Source organism: Loxodonta africana, chromosome 23 (genome assembly GCF_030014295.1).
Source record: "Loxodonta africana isolate mLoxAfr1 chromosome 23, mLoxAfr1.hap2, whole genome shotgun sequence".
In the NCBI taxonomy this organism is placed as follows: Eukaryota; Metazoa; Chordata; class Mammalia; order Proboscidea; family Elephantidae; genus Loxodonta; species Loxodonta africana.
In genome coordinates this window covers 47,135,467-47,162,544 of record NC_087364.1, presented here as the reverse complement: position 1 = coordinate 47,162,544, position 27,078 = coordinate 47,135,467, and the positions used below count along the sequence as shown (strand labels likewise).

General features: G+C 40.2%; 1 protein-coding gene across 1 annotated transcript in view; it reads right to left on the bottom strand.

The window, feature by feature from the left end:
• PRKCI (protein kinase C iota) overlaps positions 1-15,953 on the bottom strand; it is a 107,022-nt gene extending 91,069 nt beyond the window's left edge. The window contains exon 1 of the mRNA XM_003416243.4: positions 15,713-15,953. Coding sequence (XP_003416291.3) covers positions 15,713-15,816 — 104 coding nt within the window. The 5' untranslated portion in view covers positions 15,817-15,953. The remainder of the gene's footprint in view (positions 1-15,712) is intronic.
• Positions 15,954-27,078: the final 11,125 nt, after the last annotated feature.

Genomic DNA, 27,078 nt, shown 5'->3' with positions numbered 1-27,078 from the left:
ACTTTTAACAAGGAAATATTAGTTTGTTTTCTTTTCCTATAAACATTTATAGAATACTTATCATTTTCCAGGTGTCTAAACCTTCTTTGATTTAATCTTCCCAATAACTGTCAAATTAGACATACATATTACACAGATTTAAAAAGCAAGGTACAAGGCATACTTGCTAAAAATCTCATAGGAAATGGAATATGAATCCAAATCCAACTCTCCTAAAGATATTTTTGGTAGATGCTGTGATCTGACCTTTTTTCCCCTCTACCCTCCAAACCCCTATCCCCATCCACCTAGGTCCCCCAACAGCAATAGAGGATTTATTATACCAGCTGCTAGGAGTGCTGCCAGAAGGCAATCCTCAGTTGTCAGACCCCTTCAGAGGTTGATTCCTAACCTATGGTCACATCTCCTTCCTGGAGAAGCCCACACCAGTGACTGAACCTAAAGGTATTAAGGGCCCTAAATGCAACTTGCAAGAGCTCTGAAATGTCAACCCATGTTCGGAACTCCTTGGAAAGTCAACTGAGGTTTCTGCCGAGACTTTAGTGCAGCTTGACTGCTGCCTAAACTTGCTTCCTTCCTAGCCCTTTTATTCCACAGGTGTTGATCCCAAGAGTACTCCTTAATAAACCTCCTGCAAGCTAATCTCCTGAGACATCACTTTCCACAGTAGCATCCACTCAATGCATAACTATTAACAAATGGTATTTTTTTACAAAAACATAATGGGTACAATCAATTAATCCCACTTTAAGAGATCGGCTGATGAAAAACATAATCATTGTTTTGGAGATTAAATTAGTCTACCTTGGTACATGAAGGTAATTTTCCTTATTCTTCAGAGAACACACACTGCCAGCACATATGACTTATTTTTTATAATCTATCTTCTCTGACTAAATGTAAAATCCAGGAAAGCAGGCATTTTGTTTTGCTTATTACTGTATCACCAATACCTGAAGCAGAGCCTGGGTGGTCTATTAATATATCCTGAGTGAATGGAAGTGTCATATGTTGTACTCTAAAAAAAGCATGGGGAAATGTAGAAATAAAAAGCATATCAGAAAGGAGAAATGCCATATAAAAGGCAGCCATACTATAATGGTTAAAAGCAGAAAACTAAAGCCAGGATGCTTGGGTTTAAATCCTGGCTCTAGGACTTACCAGCTGTGTGACCTTGAGGAGTTAGGTAAATTCTCTGTGGCACAATTTCCTAGCATATAGCATAAGATATATGTGTTTAATCAATTAAAAAAAAATTGTATTCATATATACTTTAAATAGAAATGAAACCTCATTACAGGATAAAAGTAATCCAATCTTCTAAAAGCAATACACAGATGCTTCTGGTTTAATATGGTAGAGGGAACACACAAGTACATTTCTTCCTTCCTAAGGATCCACTAAAACAACAAATTATCAAAGCCTTAGAAAACAAAAAAGGTGCCAACAGCAGACCAGGAAGTATAAGAAAATCCTGGATGACTGAAAACAGATGGGATAAAATTGATTGAGAAAACATATTAGCCCAAAACAGCAAAAGTAAGGGGAACCTTTAAAAAAAGTTTTACTGACACTGTTTAACTGATACAAGATTACCTCTCCTTCTCTAAGCATTTAATCACACTACTTGGCTCTTCAAGTGTATAATATTTACATAATCATTCATTGTAAATTCTTCTTTTAAAATTGCTTTAAAGAAAAACTTAGGAGTTAAATAGAATAACAATGTTATAAACCTCTGCAATATAAAAATTACTAAGAAAAATCAGGATGTGGAGAAGTGTAAATTCAAAAATGTCTATCTTTCCTACTGGAGAGTCAATATTATGTCTAAAGTTAATAATTTAAAAATAAAAGTGGGGGAAGGTTTAAGTATATTATATAAGGTTCTAAACGTAACCACAACAAGAACTAAACACAGTCAGGCCAGGAAATAACATCGAAATGTTAAATTCCTCATCTCTCACATTGATCAAGTGATACAATAAAATAAAATAAAATTTTAAACGTGGTTAATTCTAAATGGTGGAACTAGGGGGTGGGGAGAGACTGGAGGTGGAAGGAAGGTGTACTTTTTACTTAGGCCCTTCTGAATGGTATGTTGTTTGTTCCATCAAGTTGATTTTGACTCGCAGTGACCCCATATGTGCAGAGTAGAACTGCTCTGCAGAGTTTTCAAGGCTGTGACTTTGCAGAGCAGGTTGCTGGGTCCGTCTTTTAAGGCACCTCTGGGTAGGTTCAAACTGGTAACCCTCCAGCTAGTAGTTGAGTGCGGAACAGTTTGTGCCACCCAGGGATTCATTTCTGAATGGCACAGGTTATTTTTAATTTTTATACCATGGGAGTACATGATTTTTATAAAATTATATTTAGATTTTTTTAATTTTAAAGGAAATAAAAATTAAAAACAGTTCCATCTTCTAACGACATCAAAAGAGAACATGCTTGCCTTAAAGCAACATTTCTTTCAAAAGTACTCTCAAGGCTACTAGTACAAGGAGATGAAGAGTTGGTAGGCTGTATTTTGGAATTATATCAGAGGAGAAAGAAAGGCTTCTACAGAGCTGTATAACAAAAAAAAAAAACCAAACCTACTGCCGTCGAGTCGATTTCGACTCATAGGGACCCTATAGGGCAGAGTAGAACTGCCCGATATAGAGTTTCCAAGGAGCACCTGGCAGATTCAAACCGCTGACCTTCTGGTTAGCAGCCATAGCACTTAACCACTAAGCTGCTAGGTTTTCCTATAGAGCTCTATAGAGCCTCCTTTTTGAATGCAAGGGAAAAAATTAATATATCAGATACCATCAAAATACAAATTTCTTATTAAGGTCCATATTGAGTTAAACTAAACACATTAATAAGTATATCTGTAAGAAACAGGGATCTCTCAGAAATCTTATTTTTCAAAAACAAAATATATTTCTAGAACATACAAATTGCATGAGTACTGCATTCGGGAAATCTGCTACAAAAGGCCTCTTTAAAGTGTTAAAAAGCAAAGATGTCACCTTGAGAACTAAGGTGTGCCTGACCCAAGCCATGGTATTTTCCATCACCTCATATGCACGCAAAAGTTGGACAATGAATACGGAAGACCAAAGAAGAACTGATGCCTTTGAACTGTGGTGTTAGTGAAGAACGCTGAATATATCTAACGAACAAATCTGTCTTGGAAGAGGTATAGCTAGAGCACTGCTTAGAAGGGAGGATGTTGAGACTTCATCTTAAATACTTTGGACATATTATCAGGAGGCACTGATCCCTGGCGAAGGATATCATGCTTGGTAAAGTAGAGGGTCCACAAAGAAGAGGAAGACCCTCAGTGAGATGGACTGACACTGTAGCTGCAACCAATAGGCTCAAACATAGCAATAATTGTGAGGATGGTGCAGGACCAGGCAGTGTTTCATTCTGCTGTACCATAGGGTCGGTATGAGTTGGAACTGACTTGATGGCACCTAACAACAACATGGAAACCCTGGTAGCATAGTGGTTAAGTGCTACGGCTGCTAACCAAAAGGTTAGCAATTCAAATCGACCAGGTGCTCCTTGGAAACTACATGGGGGCAGTTGTACTCTGTCCTATAGGGTCACTCTGAGTTGGAATAGACAGCAACGGGTACGGGAAACAACAACACAAATATTTTCAAACCATCTGTATAATCCTTAAAAAATTTAGGTACATAAGCCCTAAAGAGATTCAAATAAGGTGCTTTTCTTTATGAACTGCCACTCTTTATAAGTTCCAGGAACTAAAACATATGAGAGTTTTATACAAACACTTCCTAAATACTGTATTTTATGCAAATAATGTCCGCCTTCTACGTTTGTTTGCCAAGAACACCCTCCTCTTACAAGGTATTTTTGTAAGCATGCTATGCTAATTTTTGCAAGGGGAGGGTACACTTGGCAGGCAAATGTAGGAGGTGTGCGTTATTTGCGTAAAAATATGGTAAGAGGAAAAGCACCATGTTCATACACTTCATAATAACCATATTCTTATTATAGTACCAAAGCTAAAAGTAAACTACAAAGCAAAGATATTACATTCTGAAGGAATAAAACAAATTATGCATAGACGATTTTTTTCCTCTGGTTTTGAGTGTTAGCATAAATTGTCTTACCACTAGTCTTCAACAGAATATTGCCTGCTTTACCACAAAAAGATTCCGAAAATAACAAATTTAGATATAATTTTAGTTGAATTTTAAAAAGAGAGGCTGGAAAAAAACATTTTTCAACTTTGCTATTGGGCTTCAGAAGACAAACTGCCTTAAATATTTATTATACTCCTTTTTTTTTATGTTCTTATATACAGAATCTAACGGTTTTCCTTAGGACTAACTGCTTTTATAAAAGACCTGAAAAAGAGCCATATTCAGACCTTCTCCTATCTCAACATAACCTTTCCTCCTAAATTAAAAAAAAAAAAGTTTATTCAGGGGAAAAAAGACAAAGTTTTGTTTGCAGTCACTCATGTACTGATTTAGGCAAGGATTGTCCATGGATGGTAAGACCATTGGGTGGAAGGTTTTGGGGGGATATCCATTGCTGTGGAGTCAATTCCAACTCATAGTAACCCTATGGGACACAGTAGAACTGCCCCATAGGTTCTCCAAGGCTGTAATCTTTATGGAAGCAGACTGTCACATCTTTCTCCCACTGAGCAGCTGGTAGTAGGTTCAAACTGCCAGCCCGTTGGTTAGCAGCTGAGCTGCCAATATCTAGATATCTAGAAACCCAACTTCTGCTTCCTACTTACCCTGCTTGCCCCTGGACCATCAGAGATATTCCATAACATCAATAATGTTAACAAACTATTGATGGCTATTTTTTAATATGCTTAGAAATTAATAGTAAAATATTAAATACATTTCATTATAGTTCAGTATTCTATATGTCAAAACTATTTCCATTTCTCCACAGATGTTCCACAGAATAAAGCTTTGTTATCTGGTTACAAGCTGTCTATGTAAGTATAGCACTCTATATGCTATTTGTTCACTTTGTGATCACTGTTCGCATTAAACCTGATTACATGCTTCTTATACAGATATCTCAGGTAGGCACAATTACTTCATTTTGCTAACAAATGCTATTACCTTTTAGTCCTCTAAGCCTTTCCAACTCAAACATCTCCATTACCACCACCATATGGAAATCCCTGTCAGCTTCCAAATTATCCATATTACTCAACTAAAAAACATAAAATCCAGGAGGAGTAAATTACAATGAACAATGAACTAACTTACTCAGAGATAACATAGTGCCTGGCACTTGGCACAATAAATACACACTGGATGAGAGCTACACTTTGCATGGTGTCTCCTCCTTCCTATTGGGTTCAAAAACACTTCCTTCTTACTTGCTGACCAGGAAAGACTGGTTCTAGGCATCAAATCTGATGCACCTCTACACCCAGAACTAAAGTATACTTCTGAAAACTATTGTCCCCCTCACTTTGCCATATAATTATTATGCTAATTTGTTGCCAGTAATTGAAAAGTAGAAGCAACTTCCATTTTTTAAATAATCAAGGAAGTAAAAGCTGGACTAAAAAATAACCACTGTGAAAACTTAATGTGACAAAAAAGCAATGTTAAAGAGTCCCATCAATACAGTAAACGGGAAAAGAGAAACTTCTCTGAAGGGCAAAGATCCATCTTTTTACTTTTACTAAGCCTCTGTAAAATGGAAATAATGTTATCTACTTCTGAGGATTACTGTGAAGATTAAGTAAAAATAATGAGTGCAAAACACTTAGCACAGTTCTTAGAATATGTAGGTAACTTATAAAAACTTGCTTCTGTGTTCTTCAATGTAATTCAAACAGAGAAAAGGAGGCTGGGTATCTTTGAAGATTATTTATAAAGATTTTTTTCACTACTGATGCTAGTTCATTAAGATAAAAGATCATTGTTATCATTCAACCCTGTCTGGAAAATCCTAGCCAAATGTTAAGATAAGAAAAATAAATAAGATATATATTGAAGAGGCAAAACTGTTATTATTTACAAAAGACATACTTATCTACCTATACAATTTAAGACAGTTACCCAAGAAATTATTAGAACGAATAAGGTGGCCAGTTCGAGTTAAACATACAAAAATAGATGGTATATAATAAGCCTGTAAGAACTAAAGATCCCATTCACAAAATTATAAACATGGGACTAGCTGAACAGGAAATTTGCAAGACCTATGGGACAAGAACTATAAAACCTTACTGGAAAGTACCAAAGAACTGAGTAAGCAGGCATATACCATATACTTGGAGGGCAAGGCTCAGCATTATAAAGCTATCAGTTCTCAAATTAATCTATAAATTCAATACAATTCCAAAGCAAGATGCCAATAGGATTCCTTTTTCAATAAAAACTTTCTAAAATTCATCGAGAAGAGAAAAGGTGCAAAAATAGCCAAGAAAATTTGGAAGTCAGGAGTTAATGGATGGGCCTTTATAACTAGAATATTAAACCAACTGGTATGTGCAAAAATAGATTCCCCTCACCAAATCAATGAAACAAAGTACCTTTGCACTTGTGAGAAATTTACTACATAGCAGAATTGTCATTTCAAATCACTAATGAAAGGACACTGTAATAATGGTATTAGGATAAATTTTGAAATAAAATTAAGTTGTATCAGTACATCACAAATGGCTAGACTCAAAAATATGAGATTTATTAAAAAAATAATCACTCAAACAGCTGTATAAGTAATATTTCTTAATTTCCTAATGCTGCTGTAACATAAATACCACAATTAGTTTAAAGGACAGAAATTTATTTTCTCAGTTCTAAAGGCTAAAAGTCCAAATTAGGCTCTTGGCTGTGTTTATCCCTTCCTTGTCAGTAGTCCTGGTTCTTTGACTTGTAGGTGCTCTTCACATGGCAGCTGTCTTCCCCAACTGTGTGTGAGTCTGTGTCTATGCTGCTCTTTGTATAACTCAGAAGTCACTAGGTTTAGGATTTGCCCTACACGGGTATGACCTCAACAGATTGCTGATTGATTACATCACATCCACAGGTGTAGGGTTCAGGAGTCCAACAGATATTTTGGGGATATACAATTTAATCTATAACAAAAAGAAAAAAAAAAAAAGTATTTTTAGAAGCGAAAAGCATCTACCTAAGACAGCAAAGCCAGAAGCCACAAAGGCAAAAAAAAAGGGGGGGGGGGAGGGTAGATTTGGTAGCTATAAAAATGAAAAACTCCAGACAAGCAACAGATTGGAGAAATGCTGCCAACTTTTTTGACAGATAAAATATCAATGTTCCTTCAACAAATGAATAAGTAAAAGAAAAATAATCCAATAGAACACTGGGCTGAAATATGAATAGGTAATTCACAGAGAAGAATACAATCAATAATATATAAAAAGATACTTGTTAAAAAAGTTACCACTTTTTGCTAATTTGGCAAAAGTTTAAAAGACGGGTATCATGCAATGAGAGCATAAAGAAAAAGCTTTACTCATACATCACTGTTGGGAATACAAAGTTGATACATTTTTTTGAGAAAAATATCAAATTTTAAAATGGACAGATATGACGTGTTTACAAGAATATATATTATATATAAGGATGTTCCTTCAACATTATTTGTAATAGTGATTTAATGAAGAAAGCTTTACATGTTTATCAAATAAGAAAAAAGATTAAATAATGTTATACCAACACTGTGAACACTACACATCAACTACGAAGAGGTGGGTCACTCTGTATCTACCTATTTCTCTACTTGTCTGTCTGTCTACGCTGACATGGGAAGACAGTCATGAAAGAAAAAACTCAAACTGCAGAAACGTGTAGAAACATGAACCCATTATTGGAAAAATAAAAGTCAGGGTGTGTCTATGTAAGAACGTTTGTGTACACATACGTATAAACATACATAGTTGTTGTTATGTTCCCTTGAATGATTCCGACTCATAGAGACCCTACGTACGACATAAGGACACGCTGCCCGATCCTGCCCACTGCTGCAGCTGTATATTGATATGATATAGAATATCCAAAGCTGTTAACAATGGCTACCCCTAGGAAGTGGGAGTGAGAAGCTATATGGGGAATTTTCCACTTTATGTATTTCCATATTTTTTTAATTTAGGTTTAGTGCCTTGCCTTTATGATCTGTATTTGGTGACGGGTATCACTTGTTTCTATCATCACTCTCAGACATTTCTGCATAGGTTAGCTGTCATGCACCGTGCCCGTACACATAGCAGGCACAATAAATGACTGTTCAGTGAATTCTAGGCATCTCCACCTGGATGCCTCATTAAAAAAAAATTTTTTTTTGATGCCATCTGGTCAACTCTGACTCACAGTGACCCTACAGGACTGAGTAGAACTGCCCCACAGGGTTTCTAAGGAGTGGCTGGTAGATTCAAACCGCTTATCTTTTGGTTAGCAGTCAAGCTCTTAACCTCTGCCCCACCAGGGCTCTGGATGCCTCATAAAAAAAACCTCAAATTCAAAATTTAGTTAATTGTTTCAAGTATTGAATCCTTCTCCCACAAATATCTTCCTTCCATGTTCCCCTCTACCTGCCCTGGATCCTGCTACACCACCCCCCCAAACCCTCCTCCCCATAGTCTCTCTCAAGCAGGAAATCTATGAGTTGTAGGGCCTCTCTCTTCCCTACATGCAACCGATCCCTAATACATGTTAATTCTACCCCTTAAAATCGCTACTGAATTCACATCCTCTTTTCAATCTCAGGACCTGGTGGCGCTGTGCTTAAGTGTTCATTCAGCCGCAAACCAAAAGGTCGGAAGTCCAAATGCACCAGCCGATCCTTGGAAACCCTATGGGGCAGCTCTACTATGTCCTCTGGGTCACTATGAGTCAGAATCGACTTGATGGCAACAGGTATGGTTTTTTTACATCTCATGGAGCCCCTGTGGCACACTGGTTAAGAGCTCGGCTGCTAACCAAAAGGTGAGCAGTTCAAGTCCACCAGCCACTCCTTGGAAACCCTATGGGGCAGTTCTACACTGTCCTAAAGAGTCGCTATGCATCAGAATCAGCTTCATAGCAATGGATTTGTTTTGTTTTGTTTTGTTTTTTGGTTTTCCATCTCATTAGCATCTCTCACCTGGACACCTTAAAAAGCCTTCAAATTAGGCTCATCCATTCCCAGTCTATCTCCCATGATGGTTCCAAAAGTGATCTTTCTAAAATGCAAAGCTGATCACATATCTCTCTTGCTTAAAACTTTCACTAATGAGAAAAAGTCTGAACCCTGCAGTATGATATTCAAGGGTCTTCAAAATGTAGCCTCTCATCCTTTCTAGGCTCACTTTTCATCAGTATCCATTCATACTTTATGTCCCAGTAACAGACTAATAATAAGAAACAAATATGGGACTGGTGAGTTTCTGGGCTGTACAAGTTGTGTGTGATCCAGTTTGAACCCATCCAGTGGCACCATGGAAGAAAAAGGCCTGGCAATCTGTTTCTGTAAAGATTACAGGCAAGAAATCCCACGAAGCAGTTCTACTCTGTAACACATGGGGTTGCCATGAGTTGGAAGTGACACCACAGCAGTGGGATTGGTTGTTTTTGTTTTTATGGGGCTAACAGCCAAGCTGCTCTTAGTTCCTCAAACACACCATGCATGTGTTCCATGCCTGGAACGATCCCCCTCCCAACATCATCACCTACCAGGCAAGCGTCTACTTACCGTTTAAAAACCTCAGGCGCTTCATCTTCTAGGAAAGCTTCCTCCACTTCACATTCCTCCCCAATATTCATCCCTGTTTTTATGTGCTGTCAATCAATTCTGACTCACAGCAACCCTAGATAAAAGAAACTGCCCCATAGAGGTTTCTAGGCTGTAATCTTTACAAATGCAGATCATCAGGTCTTTTCTCCCATAGGGTCACTGGCGGGTTCAAGCCACTGGTTGACATTTTGCTTAAGAGACAAGCGCTTAACCATTGCAACACCAGGGCTCCTGTAGTCATTCCTGCAGGTACTTTTTACTTGGTGCACACGCACACACATGCACACAGACACACTGTTACGGGCTGAACTGTGTCCCCAAAAAATGTGTGTCAACTTGGCTAGTCCATGATTCCCATTATTGTGTGACTGTCCACCACATTGTCATCTGATGTGATTTTCCCATTAGTTGTAAATTCTACCTCTATGATGTTAATGAGGTGGGACTAGCGGCAGATATGTTAATGAGGCAGGACTCAATCTACAAGATTAGGTTGTGTTTTAGGTTAATTTCTTTCATAAAAAGCAGAAGCAAGCAGAGAGACATGGGGACCTCATACCACCAATAAAGCAATGCCGGGAGCAGAGCATGTCCTTTGGACGCAAGGTTCCCAGGCAGCGAGGCTCCTAGACCAAGTGAAGATTAATGACAAGGACCTTCCTTCAAGGGCCGACAGAGAAAGAAAGCCTTCCCCTGGAGCTAGCACCCTGAATTCAGACTTCTAGCCTACCAGATTGTAAGAGAATAAACTTCTGTTTGTTGAAGCCATCCATTTGTGGTAGTTCTGTTATAGCAGCACTAAATGACTAAGACACACCCACCCACCCACCCACACACGTACATCCATTTTAACTATTTTGTAACTGCTTCTATCTTTTCCCTCAAGGAGCCCTGATAGTGTAGTCATTTAAGTGCTCAGTTGCTAACAGAAAGGTCGGGGGTTCTAACCCACTGGAAACTATGGGACAATTCTACTCTGCCCTACAGGTCGCTATGAATCAGAATAGACTTGACGGCAACGGGCACGTCTTTTCTCTCACGAATCCCTTAGTTGCTCAGGGGCAGTCTTCTATTACCCACCTATACATCCTCTGTGCCCACTTAGTATAAGCACTGTGTGCCTTCCTTATGGCAAGTGTTGCTGAAGCAAATTTAAACACTCTTTGGTAATATTTGAAATTCTAAGCAAGACATAGGACAAGAACTAGACTCTTGTCCAATTCTTAGGATAGGAATTTTTAAAAATGCATGGTTTAATTAAGCTCATGTCAACCATATTAAAAAAAGGGAGAGAGAGACTCAAGTTTTACCTTAAAAAGGTAAGTAGGAGTTGTATTAGAAAGCTACCATGAACTGAAAACCTCTTGGAAGAATCTGCCCTATACAGAACTGCTTCTTTACCCTCTACTTCCTCAGACCTTCATTTTGCATATGGTCCATCCTGGCCTCTCCAGCCACTCTCTCAACTCTTTGGTCCCACTGCTAACAAGCAATTTATCTCCATATTTTCTAATTCAAATTTCTGAGGGGATTTTTTGGTCTTTTTTTTTTTGGCACCAGGTCACTGTGGTCTCTTAAAAATGTGGCACAGTTGCCCCAGGGTTAAGTTGCATGCCAGGAACTCCAAGACCAAACAACTAACCTTCCCCGAACCCTCAACTCAGTATAGTATTTTTATTTCCTTAGAACCGTCAATAAAGTACATCGCTAAAATAATTTTGCAACACTTTTACAAAAAAGTCTTGCCAAGACTTGTTCACAGTGAGAGAAATCTTACATACTTCTTCACAGAACCAGCTATACATCCCGAATACGTAAGGAATTAACAACACCTTATTTCCAGATGTTCATGGAAGGAATCCTCTGGCTTGTTACAACTGATCAACACCAATGGTTTAAAAAGCATTTTTCCAAGCTTTCTGCAAATTTTCCCATACATTTATAATGTAAAGAAATCAGTAGTCCAGACGTTTCCTTGTTAAATTCTATCCCACAATATCAAGCTAACTTTTTTTTTATAAGGGTAAGTACATACAATGGCAATCTATCACTAAGTAACAAAACCTGTTTCTCTTCCTCCACACTAACACCACTTGGTAATGACTGAAGACGGCGACTCACTGAGAAGATCCTCTGGGAGGGAAAGAGAAGTACATGTCATGAGACAGCTACTCTTAGGTGGCTTCCACTCAAATCAGATTCTCACTGCTATCAGTGTCCTGCTTAAAACTAGAAAAAATTCCAGTTAGCTCTTGTATCTAGGAAGACATCACATTTTCGCTGAAGTCAAACTTAACAGAATGAGAATAGCATACACATGTTTGAAAGGAGAGGGCAATTAATTCACTAAATAATTCTGGCTATTCCAAGATTCAGCAACTACTGGGAGGCAATATTGCTAGAAGGGGATAAGGGGAAGGCCATTCAGAAAATCTGAGAAAAAATAAAACTTTTTCAAATGCAGATTGTCCTTACGTTTCTTGGTATAAAGCTGGGATCTTCTATTCTAAAATCATGTAGAAGGTGTTCTAGTTAGCCAACCTGTTCATAACCTATACTCGCTGGTGACTCATTGTCACTTCATCAGTAGTAATAAGCAGCTGACCATGTAACATCACAACCGCCAGTTTAGACTATTGTTAATAAACGTATCATCTTAACAGATCTAATTTCATAGGACAAAAATTGATACAATTTAGAAACTGTTGATGTCGTCTTTAAATGCAGCTTGAAATGAAGGCACTACTAGAAAGCTTTCATTGAATAAAAAGCACTAAAGGGAGAGGGTTAATTCTTGTCTTTGCTTAGCAAAAATTCATAAGTTTAAAAAAAAAAACAAAACGTTAACTTGAATGTCTTGGAGAACGGTCCCTGATGCTGCTGCTGCTGCCTGCAACCAGGTAGCACGTGGTTCTGCTGTCCCACTGGGCCAGAATTTCCTCCCTCCTCGCCTCAAAGGTTAAAGCACTAAAGAGATTATTATGTCCTCATACTCTCCTTTAAATTATTGGAGCAACAAGCCAAGACAACATAAGATACCTGTGTTCCTAGAATACAGCAAGACTTTGGCTTCTTTCTAAAAGAGAAGCTTACAATCACTTTGATTTACTAACTAGGCCTATTTATGTTTGTCAAACTAATAAAACAACAAGAAAAGAAAAAGCACTAATTCCATTTTTCATAGTTGGAGTCACCGGAGACTATGTAAGGTTAGTAAGTCAAGAATTTGTATAATTTGAAGTCATAAAGGTAACCAGCAGAACGAGTATGATAATTAACAACCAAAAATTGAGAGGCACTGGGAAGAAAGGAGAAACCCTGGTGGCGTAGTGGTTAAGAGTCAGGCTGCTAACCAAAGGTTGGCAGTTCGAATCTGCCAGGCACTGCCTGGAAACCCTATGGGGCAGTTCTACTCTGTCCTATAGGGTCACAATGAATCGGAATCGACTCAAGGGCAATGGGTTTGTTTTTTTGGGGGGGGGGGGGAGTAGGGAAACAGAAAGTAGTGTGCACCCTATTTCTCATCTTTCAGGGGAAGGAATCAATAGATGCTTTCTAAAGTTGATATACCACGAAACAGAATTTAACTTTTAAAAGTAATAAAGGCAGTCTAAGATGCATCAATTGGTCTCAACCCACCTGGAGCAAAGGAAAATGAAGAACACCAAGGCCACACGACAACTAAGAGCCCAAGAGACAGAAAGGGCCACATGAACCAGAGACCTACATCATCCTGAGACTAGAAGAACTAGTTGGTGCCCGGCCACAATCGATGACTGCCCTGACAGGGAGCACAGCAGAGGACCCCTGAGGGAGCAGGAGATCAGTGGGATACAGACCCCAAATTCTCATAAAAAGACCAAACTTAATGGTCTGACTGAGACTAGAGGAATCCCGGCAGCCATGGTCCCCAGACCTTCTGTTGGCACAGGACAGGAACCATCCCCGAAGACAACTCATCAGACATGAAAGGGACTGGTCAGTGGGTGGGAGAGAGATGCTGATGAAGAGTGAGCTAATTATATCAGGTGGACACTTGAGATTGTGTTGGCAACTCTTGTCTGGAGGGGGGATGGGAGGATAGAGAGAGAGGGAAGCCGGCAAAATTGTCAAGAAAGGAGAGACTGAAAGGGCTGACTCAAGAGGGGGAGAGCAAGTGGGAGTAGGGAGTGAGATGTATGTAAACTTATATGTGACAGACTGATTGGATTTGTAAACGTTCACTTGAAGCTTAATAAAAGTTATAAAAAAAAAAAAGTAATAAAAGCAACCTCCAAAAGAACCAGGAATAAACTGTCAACAGTGGTTAGTTACCTTGGATGCTGGGTTGGGGGGTGGGGAGTACTTTTTATTTTATACTTCTGTACAATTTGCATGTTTTTGTTTTTTTTACCTAGTTTTTCAAAATTGTCAATTATCAACATCTTTTTTATTCATTTTTTTTAAAAAACATGTACTATTATCTCATTCCTTGCACTTAACAATTCATGGACTGTCCACTTCATAAAATGGAACATACTCTACGGTGAATTATCTATCAAATTAAAGATAAGGTAAAGGAAGCAAAACTTTTCCCACAATGCAAAATACATGGCTGACCACCCTCAAGTTAAAACAGCTCTTATGACAACCACAAACTTTTTACACTTCTTGGTATTATTTTAAAATCAATACCCCCTTGATCAATTAAAGTAAAAACAGATATATTGTCCAACATAACACCTTATACAGTCCTGAATACAGTCAAGCTAATAAATAGAGGTCACAGGCTTCATTGCAGCAAACTAGTAAGTTCTGACATCAAATCAACAAAATATTTAGGAGCTTCTTTTTCTTCGAAATTAAAACAAAAGAGGCAATTGGAGATTTTTCTATCTTCACTGATCCTCTCAGGAATGTGAAAGTATGCAATGCAGTTTCAATCTTGTAGTACTTGAGAGTTTTTCTCTTTTTTTTTTTTTCTTTCAGTGCTTGAGTTTTTGAAGCAATTTACTTCTGCCTGGACAAGCAGCTGGGTTTTCTGTTAACCCTTAGTCTGAATTCTTTACGCTCACACTAACATTTCAACTTTCTAATGCTTCTAAACATAGTTATCTCAAAGAAATTTCAAAACCACAACTGAGTTCAAAGGAAGGGTGGCACTTCGGGTCACTGATAATAGAACATGATTTAACACAATGGTTTTAGGGACGGGTTCTTCCTGGTAACCACAGGAGTTATAATTTAGGTAATGATATGAGTAAAGATCACAGAATTTAAGACTTGTGCCTAGGCTCGTCCTCTTCTCACCTTGCAATAGCTCGCCCTATAGGATGGTCCTTGAATCAACAATGTCAAGAAGGGGTTCACAAAATTTTACTTAACACATATGCGAACTAATCTTGGCAAGACCTAAGTACCTAATTCACATCCTTGAACACCCATCAACTTTACTCTTAAATAATAACTCCTGTGTCTGATACACTGGCAGCCCGACCACAGTCCAGGCACACTTCACGAAGATAAACCTGGCTTAGAGACCAAGGTGCTTTAGGCCTGCCGATAATCATTGAAAGGGCCAGCTGAACTGATGCAGTCCTGTCTTCTAAGGCCGTAGCAAACTGATTTAACTGAGGCATTACTCAGAATCCTCAACTCTCAACCAAAACACATCCAGATTTGACGTAAGGCCTTACGTACGAATCTCTCAGTGGGTGAGTCTCCAACACCCACCAAGTCCACTTTATCTCAGAGAAGGCTCCCCCTCAGATCCTACTCTGCCCCCCACCCCAGGACCCCGGCACCACACCTGGGGGTGCCTCCAATCCCGCACCCCCATCTCCCGCTCCCGACCACTCTGTCACCCACCCAGAGTCCCAGAAGCCGTCCGTTCAGCCCAACCCGCCCAGCACACCTTCAGCCCCTCACCCTCCCCACCTCCAAGCCAAATCGAGCTGGCCTGTCCCCTCCCCTCCTGCCCTCACCCCACGTCACTCACCCGCGGTAGTAGGCTTTCACCCGGACCTGGTGAGAATGGTCCCCGCTGCCGCCGCCGCCTGCGACCCGGTGGGACATGGTGCTGCTGTCCCTCTGGGTCGGCATCTCCTCCCTCTCCAGCCTCAACGCCCGGGGCCGAGAGGGCGGGAGGAGGCGCCGACGCCGTACGGGTCTCAGCCGCCCGAGCCTCTCGAGAGTCGCGGCCCCTCGCCTGCCTACCTGCTCTCCCCGCCCGCAGCGCCGACCCGAGGGTTGCCTCGCCTAGCGTCGGCAGCCAGAAGCGCGCGGCTCCTCCCACCCCGGCAGCCGCCGCCGCAGCCCCTACGGCAGGCGCGGCCCAGGGAGCCTCCCCGCGTCCGCCCCTCCCACCTCGCTCGTTCCGAAGGCCCGCATTCCGGGATAGGGCGGGCGCAACCGTCGATCCAACTCCGGAGCCCCAGTGCCGGGCTGAACCATTCTTACGGAGGCCAGAGAAAGGGGGGAGAGGAAAAAGTGAGGGCTTGTCATCACGCCAAATACGCCGGGAGGGGGCCTATCTTCGGAGCTGTAATTAAGAAGACAAGAAAAATAGGGTAACTATAGCTCTGTAAAAAGCCTTTTCCCTGCAAGAAAAATGGTAAAGAACAAAAGCTACAGTGTATCCTCCCAGCTTCCAACTTGGTCGCGTCGGCAGTCGGCCGCTGGGGATTCGGGGTAGATTTGGGTGCAGGATTCTGGGATTTGGAGTTCCCGTGGGATTCTGGGACTTGAGGTTCCTTCTGTGCGGAACGCGGGTCTTTCCCTGGCCCTGTCTGTCTCCAGGGTGCGACGTGGGAGCCGTCGGCGTGGAAATTCTGAATTCAGCATGGGCATCTGATGGCCCTGGAAACGATTGGGCTTCGTCACGAATAAGACTTTGTTCTCTGACGAATTCTCCCTTCCAATTGCATACCCAACCCAGTGCCGTCGAGTCCGTTCCGACTCATAGCGAGATGATCTAAATTTTGCAGTATCTTCCTTGGGAACAAGAATATGGGCGCTTACTCAGTATAGCCTCTCTTGTGGAAAGAATTTAATATTTGTAACAAATAGGATCATGAATGTAATAAAGGAGGAAAAGCAATTAAAAGATACAATGGAAGACAGACTTTTCTTCCTTCGCGGCCCCTATGGCTAGTCCCTCGTTGTGCTGCCATTGCACGGGACAGGTGCACAATGAATACTTATACAATCAATCAACCCGTTAATGACTCTGATTAGCATTTGTTCTGTTAGCACCGGTTAACCAAGGATTAGGAAGGATTCATTCTTGCAGCCTAATCTTTGACTTTCCTCTGGTCTTGCTCTGTCACATAACTCCTACTAAAATCACAGGTAGCATGGATCTAGCTCCTTCACCAGTCACGATACCAATCCAGGTTAGAAGAGTTGGAATAATCAAATAAACTGGATTTTTACTAAAATAGGTTTGGGAAATTGCCTCATCAGAGTGATGTGTGACACTTATACTAGCGTGACATCCTTCAACTGCTGCAGACTTGGATTATGTGCTCTAATAAAATTTCCCCTTGAAGGACATGATATCAGGTTTGGGGCAGTTGGAGACCTGCATCAACATGTTAAATGCGGATCAATTAGTTATGGAATGTAAGTTATTTCTCAAACGAGATGACAAAATTTCAATTGGACCCACGGAAAATTTAGTATGCTTGTGGCAAGTTGAAAGATTATATAATGCTCTAGAAATGGAAATTTATGTAATTTGAGGAGGAAGAATTTATAGAGAAGTGAAAGGTAAGGAATTGGGAACTTTCATTTAGATCCTTATTCCTTGCAGCTTGAAAATTCATCATTGGCCTGTAGCTTGCTTTGAAGGTGACCCTTGTTTACTGAGGCTTATTGCTTACTTTGTTGCTATACCCAAGAAAAAAACCCATTGCCGCTGAGTCGATTCCGACTCATAGTGACCCTATAGGACATAGTAGAACAGCCCCGTAGAGTTTCCAAGGAACGCCTGGTGGATTTGAACTGTCGTCCTTTTGGTTGGCAGCGGTAGCTCTTAACCACTAGGTCACCAGGGATAAGGACCTGTAAATACTGACGAGTTGCATCAATCCCACTATATAAATTTTTTTTTCTGAAGGATGAAAGCTATGAGTTGTGATTATCAGGGAAAGCATGAAATTAATTTTAACAGGATTACTTTTACAACTCACCATACATACAATTCACCCATTTAAAGTATACAATTTAATAGTTTTTAGTACGTTCACAAAGTTGTGGAATCATCACAGCTTCTCATTCCAGAACATTTTCATCGCTCCAAAAAGAACCGCCACACTCATTAGCAGTCACTCTTCATTCTACCCCTTCTTCCTGGTAACCACTAATCTACTTTCTGTCTTTATGGATGTGCCTTTTCTCTACATTTTATATAAATGGAACCATATAGTATACGATCTTTTGTATCTAGCTTCTTTTACAGACCATTATGTTTTCAAAGTTCATCCATGTTGTAGCACATATCAGTTCTTCATTCCCTTTTTTTTTTTTAACCCCCATTTTAATTTCTTTATTGTGGTGGAATATGTGTAACAAGATACTTGTCGTTTTAACCATTTAAGTATGTACAACCCAGGAATATTAATTACATTCACCGTGTTGTGCAACCACCACCACTACTCATTTCCATTTCCAAATTAATTTTGATACAGTCCAATTTTTATAACACCACCTTTAACAGAAACTCAGAACCTTTTAAGCAATAACTCCGTTTCCTCCTTTGCCCAGCCCCTGGTAAACAGACTTCTGCCTTTATGCATTTGCCTATATTTCATAAAAGTGGGGTCATACAGTGTTTGTCCTTTTGGGCCTGAATTATTTCACTCAGCATATTTTCAAGGTTCATCCATGTTGTAACATGTCTCAGAACTGAACTTCATTTCTCTTTATAGGGGAATAATATTCCATCGCATAGAAATACCACATTTTGTTTATTCATTCATCTTTTGAACATTTAGGTCGTTTCCACCTTTTGCGTATTGTGAATAATGCTGCAATGAACATTGGTGTACATGTATCTGTTTGAATCCCTTTCAAGTCTTTCAGGTAAATACCTAGGAATGCAATTGCTGGGTCATATGGTAAGTCTATGTTTAGCTTTTTGAGGCACCGCCAGACTGTTTTCCAGAGAGGCTTCTCCATTGTACATTAGCACCAACAATGGATGAGATTCCAATTTTCCCACTTCCTTGCCAATGCTTGTCATTTTCTGATAATAGCCATCCCAGCATCTGAAGTGATATTTCTTTGTGGTTTTGATTTCCTAATGACTAATGGTTGTCAGGAGGAATCAGTCCCTGGAGAAGGACATCATGCTTAGCAGAGTACAGGGTCAGCGGAAAAGAGGAAGACCCTCAACGAGGTGGATTGACACAGTGGCTGCAACAATGAGCTCAAGCATAGCAACGATTGTAAGGATGGCTCAGGACAGGGCAGTGTTTCCGTCTGTTGTGCACAGGGTCTCTATGAGTTGGAACTGACTCAACGGCACCTAACAAAAACAATGACTAATGACATTGCACATTTTTTAATGTGCTTATTGGTCATTTGTATACCTTTCCAGGTGAAATGTCTGTTCCAGTCCTTTGCCCATTTTTTAATTGAGTTGTTTGTCTTTTGGTTTTTGAGTGGTAGTAGTTCTTTAAATATTCAGGATATTAAACATTTATAGGATACATATTTACCAAATATTTTCTCCCATTATATAACTCTTTCTACTTGGTTGATAAAGTCCTTTGATGCACAATTTTTTTTAATTTTTTGAAGTCCAATTCATTTTTTTGTCTTTTGTGCTTTTGGTGTCATATCTAAGAATCCATTGTCAAAAACTAGTCCTGTAGTTTTACCCTTATGTTTTCTTCTAAGAGTTTTACGGTTTTAGTTCTTACATTTAGATCACTGAGCCATTTTGAGTCACTTCATTCCTTTTCATGGTGAAAGAATATTCCATTGTGTGGCTATGCCAGATTTTGTTTATCCATTCATCAATTGATGGACATTTTTGGTTTTTTCTATTTTTTAGCTATTTTGAATAATGCTGTATGAACATTTGTGTACAAATTTATGTATGTCATATATTTTTATGTTTTGGGTATATACCTAAGAGTGGAATTTTTGTTTCATATGTAACTCATAATGGTTAAATGTTTGGCTGCTAAATGAAATGTCACAGATTTGAACCCACCAGCCGTTCCATGGGACAAGAGACCTGGTGATCTACTCCCATAAAGATTACAGCCTAGGAAGCTCTTGGGCCAGATCCACTATGTCATATATGATCTCTATGAGTTGGAATCGACTGCCCACAACAACAATATGGTAACTCTATGTTTAACTTTTTGAGGGTGAATGAATAATTTCTTTTATAAGGGTCAGCATATAGCTGGTTCCTGGTTCCTATGAGGCAGAGGTTAAAGATGTCCCAAATGTTCAACTTTTCCAAACTGCTATACCACTCCATCATTTCTAAGATCAACTACTCCTCCTCCCCTCAGTGCTCTCCCTCCCATCTTTGGGCTCCAAAATTCACTGCAACGTCTCACAGAACTCACAAACTGTATCAACGAAATGACTCATGCAGTTGTGGAGGCTGGTGAGCTCCAAATCCATGGGCCAGTTGTAGTCTTCTCTTGACCCACGTGGCTACAGGGGCTGATGAATCCAAACTGGCAGTTCATACCACAGGCTGCTGGTTCACGAGGCTGCAGAAGCTGGTGAATCAGGTCAGAAGACAGGCCATCAGCCCACAGGGCTGTGGAGGCCAGTGAATCCCAGAATCGGCAGGTCAGACAGCAGGCCTCTGGCTCAAGTCCCAAGAACTAGAGGTTAGATGATCACAAACCAGACACGGATCCAGATGCAAAGAAACAGAGCCCAGTTAGAGCATCCACATATATACCTTAGATGCAAGCCACACCCCAGGGAAGGGCATAACTTGAGTAAGGGTGGGACTTGAGTCATGCCCTCCTGTGAGGCTGGGACCCAAGACACACCCACATCAATCCTGCCTCATCAGCATGTAGAGGTCACAGTCCACAATACATAAGATGGAGGACAATCACACAATACTGGAAATCATAGCCTAGCTAAGTTGACACGTACCTCCAATGCTCATAGGTTCCATACACATTGTTTGCATAGTTCCACCCAATCATTGTGTGTGAGTCGCAAAGACCATGGGTAGAAGGGCCATATTATGTAATTCATTGCACCATGGAGAAACTGCCAGACGGTTTTCCAAAGTGACTGCACCATTTTACATTCCCACTAACAGAATATGAGAACTCCAATTTCTCCACACCCTCCCCAACAGTTCTTCTTGTTCATCTTTTTTTAGTATAGCCATCCTAGTGGTTGTGAAATGGTAGCTCATTGTGGTTTTATTTGCATTACTCTGATGACTAATGAAAGGAGCTCTGGTGGCATAATGGTGAAGTTGGTGACTTGAACCCACTCAGCCACTCCATGGGAGAAAGATCTGGCAGCCTGCTTCCATTAAGATTACAACCAAGAAAACCATATGGGGCAGTTCTATTCACACATAGTTGCTGTGAGTTGGAATTGATACAACAGCACCCAACAACAACAATGACTAATGATGTTGAACATTTTTTCATGTGCTCATTGGCCATTTGTGTATCTTCTTTGGAGAAATATCTATTCAGAACCTTTGCTCATTTTTTAATTGGTTATTTTTTCTTTATTATTGAATTGTAAGGGTTCTTTATATATTCTAGTTACAAGTCCTTTATGAGATAATTTCCAAATAGCTTTGCCTATTCTGTACATTATCTTTTCATTTTGTTAATGGCTTCATTTGTAGCATAAAGGTATTTAATTTTCATAAAGTAAATTTATCTCTTTTGTTATTGTCTTTGTTGTTTCTCCTTTTGGTGTCATGTCTAAGAATACTTTGCTTAACTCAAAGTCAGGAGCATTTACTCCTAAGCTTTCTTCTAAGAATTTTCTAGTTATGCTATGATCCATTTTAACTTGTGTGTGTGATGTAAGGAAATGATCCCAGTGCATTTCTTTGCATGTGGATATCCAGTTGTCACAGTAGCATTGTTAAAAAGACTGTTCTTTTTCCGTTTCATTGTCTTGCACCCTTGTTGGAAAACAATTGGCCACAAATGTAAAGGTTTATTTCTGGACTCTCAATTCTCTTCGTGTGTCTGACCTTATGCCGGACCTCTGGTGGCGTAGTAGTTAAGAGCTCGGCTGCTAACCAAAATGTCGGCAGTTCGAATCCACCGGCCACTCCTTGGAAAACCTATGGGGTGGTTCTACTCTGTCCTATAGGGTCACTATAAGTCGGAATTGACTCGATGGCAATTTTTTTTTTTTTAATCTTCATGCCACAATCACATTGTCTTGATTACTGTAGCTTTGTAGTAACTGTTAAAGCCAAGAAATGTGAGTCTTACAACTTTGTTCTTTTTTAAGACCGCCTACTTTGTGTCCCTTGCATTTTCATATGAATTTTAAGATCCACTCATCAATTTCTGAGATTTTTATTAGAGATTGTTTTGAATCTGTAGATTGGTTCATAGAGTATTGACATGTTAACAATATTAAGTCTTCTGACCCAAGAACATGGGGTGTTTTTCTTTCCTTTTTAACATGCCACAAATATTAGTTTCCTTTCCCTATTTCTACAGCTGTACAGCATTCAAAGTTGCTTCTACTTTTGGGATTCAGAGCAAATGAAATTGCCAAAGTGCGGACTGAAAGACATGTCAGTGCAGTCAGATAAGTGAGGTCTGTGAGCTCCTCTAACCCCCTACTTGCCCGTAGCGGTTAAAGAGTAGGGCCAGTTTCAGGTATAGAGAAGTGGATGTTGGTAAGACAGGTCGAGCCTTGACCCAGCAAGGGTGGGAGAGGGCCAGTCCCTGTCACTGCAGTCCCGCTTGCAGCTCTGTGCAGCAGGCATACTCTTAGTCACCAGTAGGTGTGGAGATTGTCTCAACCAACTTGATAGAATCAATCATGGCATGAATGGGTTCCAAGAGGCGGTAGATATTTCTGAGCATCTTTTTTTTTTTTTGGTAGGGGGGAGGTTAGCACCAAGGTTTTTCAGGTCCTACAGTAAATCAGCATTCTGTTAAGTACTAGAGATTTGGGGCAGGAACAAAATACAAAGTGACACTCCTCTTTTCCCCTTCTGCCTCACTCTGACTGTGCCTATGTAGAGCATTTACACTGCATACCCCCAGCAATGGAGTTGGGTATTATGAAGATAAATTCTCTTTCCGGAAGCCACCACCTAGGACAATGCAGACAACTGGTCTTCAGGAAGGTCTTCTCTTTTTGTCCCTGTGCCTTCTTCCATATTTTACCTGGTCAGTACCCACCAAACTCTTATCCTTCTCCCCCAGAACATGGAATGTTTTTCTATTTATTTTGTGGTGAAATGAGTTATTTTATGTGGCCTTTTGCCTTTTTTTTTTTTTTTTTTTTTTGCCTTGGCTCTTTGGAAAAACAGCTTGAGAGGTTTTTCCCCTAAGCCCTGAGGAGTTACCTTTGCCATCATTTTCTACCCCCAGAGAGTTTGTTACTTTTGTCCACATTGATTGACATTTCCCGTGTAAGCTGTAAACACTTTGTGGCTTGACACTTTTTGTCTGGTCGTAGGCTGCAGCCTACCCTGTAATTGGTATGCACCTTACAGGGATTGGTCAAAGACTATGCAAATGAAGTGCCTGTGGCTTATTGAGAGGGGATTGGTCATTTCGTGGCACTGGTGCAAAGGCTATACCTTAAAATTGATGAAGAGTTTGTGTGCAAATGCAGCCAACTCCACAGAGGTTTTTCAGACAGAAAGAAGCAGGAAGAGCAGCAGAAGAAAGAACAGAGAAGGAGCAGATAGAGAGGAGGCAAGGAACCTTCTAAAAGAGCTTTAACACAGGTCAAGGTCTGTAACACTGAAGATGGCCACGTGCCTGGGAGGGGTCCTGCAGCAGAGTTGGTGGTTGACAACAGAAAGGCTGAAGAAAGAAAGGCCTGTCCTGAGGGAGCTGAGAGGAGCCTGTCCTCAGGGGCACGAGAGTAGGCTTGTTCTGAGGGGGCCAAGAGGAGTCCTGCATGGCTGAAAGGAGTAGAGAGAGCTGTCCTGTACTGAAAAAGGGAGGTTTTTTGCCTGCGTGCTTTCTGATCCTGATTCCTGAGTTGTAGCTATTGATGCTGACCCCGAGTTGTAACCTGTTGGTTCCTTAGTAAACTACTTAACTTTAAGTATGGTCTGTGAGTTCTACGTGGCCATTGCAATGGATTACCAAACCCAGAAGAAAAGTAGAGAGTGCTGGGGCAGGGGGAAGGGTGGTGTCAGAATTGGTAAAAAGTTTGGAGAGTGGAGGTATGCCTGACTTCTATCTCAGAGGGATCAGTCTTCGGTTGATCTTGATTAGCATTATCTCCCTGAAGTTAGACAGGTTCTGATGCTACTACTACTATTTCCACCTTTTCACAGTCTTTTATTTCTTTCAACAATGTTTTATAGTTTTTAGAGTATAAGTATATACACTTGATACAAGTATTGTATTTTTTCAATTCTAGAATGTCCATAGACTCCCAAAGCATTAACCCTGGGTTTTCTTCCAAGAGTTCTAGTCCTCACATTCAGGTCCTTGATTAATGGTTGTTGTGGTGGTGGTTGTTAGCTACCACTGAGTTGTTGTTAGTCACATTTAGGTCCTTGATTAACGGTTGTTGTGGTCGTGGTGGTTGTTTGCTACCACTGAGTTGTTGTTAGTCACATTTAGGTCCTTGATTAATGGTTGTTGTGGTGGTGGTGGTTGTTAGCTACCACTGAGTTGTTGTTAGTTACCATTGAGTCGATTCTGACTCATGGCAACCATCAATGGTGTCAACCCAAAACTTGTTGCTGTTGAGTTGATTCTGACTCATAGCAACCCTACAGGACAGAGTAGAACTGCCCCATAGGGTTTCCAAGGAGTACCTGGTAGATTGAAACTGCTGACCTTTTAATTAGCAGCCAAGCTGTTAACCACTGTGCCATCAGGGCTCCATCAATGGTGGACACTGTAAACTAGCTTCCCAGGGTACCCCCCCCCTTATTTTTTGTGTTTTACTTAAAATGGAACTTACTGATACCCTCAAATTTGCATAACCCTGCCACCCTTCATCTAGCATTCTTCAGTGGTTACACTGAGCATGTGATAATCTCATTATACCAAAGGAGAGAAAAGTGTTTAAACTGCAATTCCTGGTCGTTTGGAAGGGCTTTACGACCTGTGGAGATAAGCACTGGGCACTGTACTAAATTATACTTACCCTGGACTCATCTCGATACTTATAAAAGGAGAAAATTAATTAGTGCTCAAATCCACAGGCTTAAAGATTTTAAAAGATTTTTGGTCAACATTCTCTCATTTTGTGATCATCAGAGAGGTTGTCCCAACATGGAGCAAAGAAATCAGCTGCTTGGAGAACAGAGAATATGAGAATAAATAATAAAACTCACAAGTCCTGTGTGTGATCATTTCCTAACACCACATTAAATTGTTTTACTAACTTTCAAGAGCTCCAGCAGTGACCAAAATTCCTGATTGAAGACCTGACTAGCCCAGGTTAGTGAGAGAGTTTAGTTTTTATTTTAATTACATAAAACTCTTGCAAACTTAGCATAGATAGCAAACAATGTCCCCACAGTTTGTCCATTCCCTGTCGCCTGCCCCCTCCCCATCCTCCTTTGACATTGCCAACTTTTCCTCTCATTTGTCTCTAGGTCCTCCCTTCATTCGAGCCACACAGACTTGTTTGCTTAAGCTGAGTTCCCCAATCTCACTCCCACGCTACACATAATGGCACTTGATGATTTCAGCCTTAATCTATTTTACTTCATTTTGAATTTAAAATAATTTTTAAATTAATGCCATGTGTTCCCTGACAATCACAGAAAAGGAAAAAAGGAAACTCATTTAGCGATGCTATTCCTTGAGACATATCTCTGCCTGTGTGTATGTATATCTCTTCTGCTCAGTCTAAAATGGCTCTCTAACTCAAACCCCACGCTCCTTAGCTGACTCCCACTCTCCTTCACTAGGTTACAAGCCCACCTATGTTCCCCAGGCTCTTAGGTACCCTTCTCTGCACACTTCTTCTTCCTCTTGTTCTGTACTCCCTCTCTGCCCTGTTCATATTTTCAATTATGGTACTTATTGCACAGTATCACAGTAATTTATTTTATTGGTGTCATGTTTATAAGGCTGAAATTGTGATTGGTTCATCTCTGCGTCCCTTCACATGGTAAAACCAAGAAAACCAAACCTGTTGCAGTTGAGTCGATTCCGACTCATAGTGACCCTATTAGGACAGAGTAGAGCTGCCCCATAGGGTTTCCAAGGAGTGGATGGTGGATTCAAACTGCTAATCCAAACCTTTGGGTTAGCAGTCAAGCTAGCACATAGTTGTTGTTGTTAGGTCCTGTGGAGTCGGTTCCAACTCAGCGACCCTACGTACAACAGAACAAAACATTGCCTGGTCCTGCGCCATCCTCACAATCGTTGTTATGCTTGAGCCCATCATTGCAGCCACTGTGTCAATCCATCTTGTTGAGGGTCTTCCTCTTTTTCGCTAACCCCGCACTTTACCAAGCGTGATGTCCTTCTCCAGGGACTGATCTCTCCTGATAACATGTCCAAAGTATGTGAAACGTAGTCTCCCCATGCTTGCTTCTAAGGAGCATTCTGATTATACTTTTTCCAAGACAGATTTGTTCATTCTTTTGGCAGTCCATGGTTATTTAATATTTTTTGCCAACACCATAATTCAAAGGCATCAATTCTTCTTCGTTCTTCTTTATTCATTGTCCAGCTTTCACATGCATGTGAGGCGATTGAAAATGCCATGGCTTGGGTCAGGTACATAGTAGGTACTCAATAATGTCTGTTGACACTGAACAATAGCACTTAAATATTTTGCTTCATCTTCCTTATCTGCATAACAAAGATAATAAAAATTATTTACTTGAAAAGGAGTTTCAGACTTTGTACTAAGTATTTAATTCTTAAAATGTGAAGTGGCACACTGTTAATACAAAAGACCTAAGCAAACCAAAATAACTGAAAGCCTTTTTAAATTATTACTATTATTATTATTATGATAAAAATGGTGTATTTGTAATGAACTGTAAATGGACTGTTCCATTAACCAGAGGAATCAGCATTAAGAAAAAATTAGAAAACACTTATTTAATGAAAGTCATTGCCTAGTCTAAGAGGTCTAAGAAATCTCAATGTAATTACCTTCTTTGGGGTTAATTGATGCCAGGCACCATGACTATGATCTCTCCTTACTTTCAAGAAA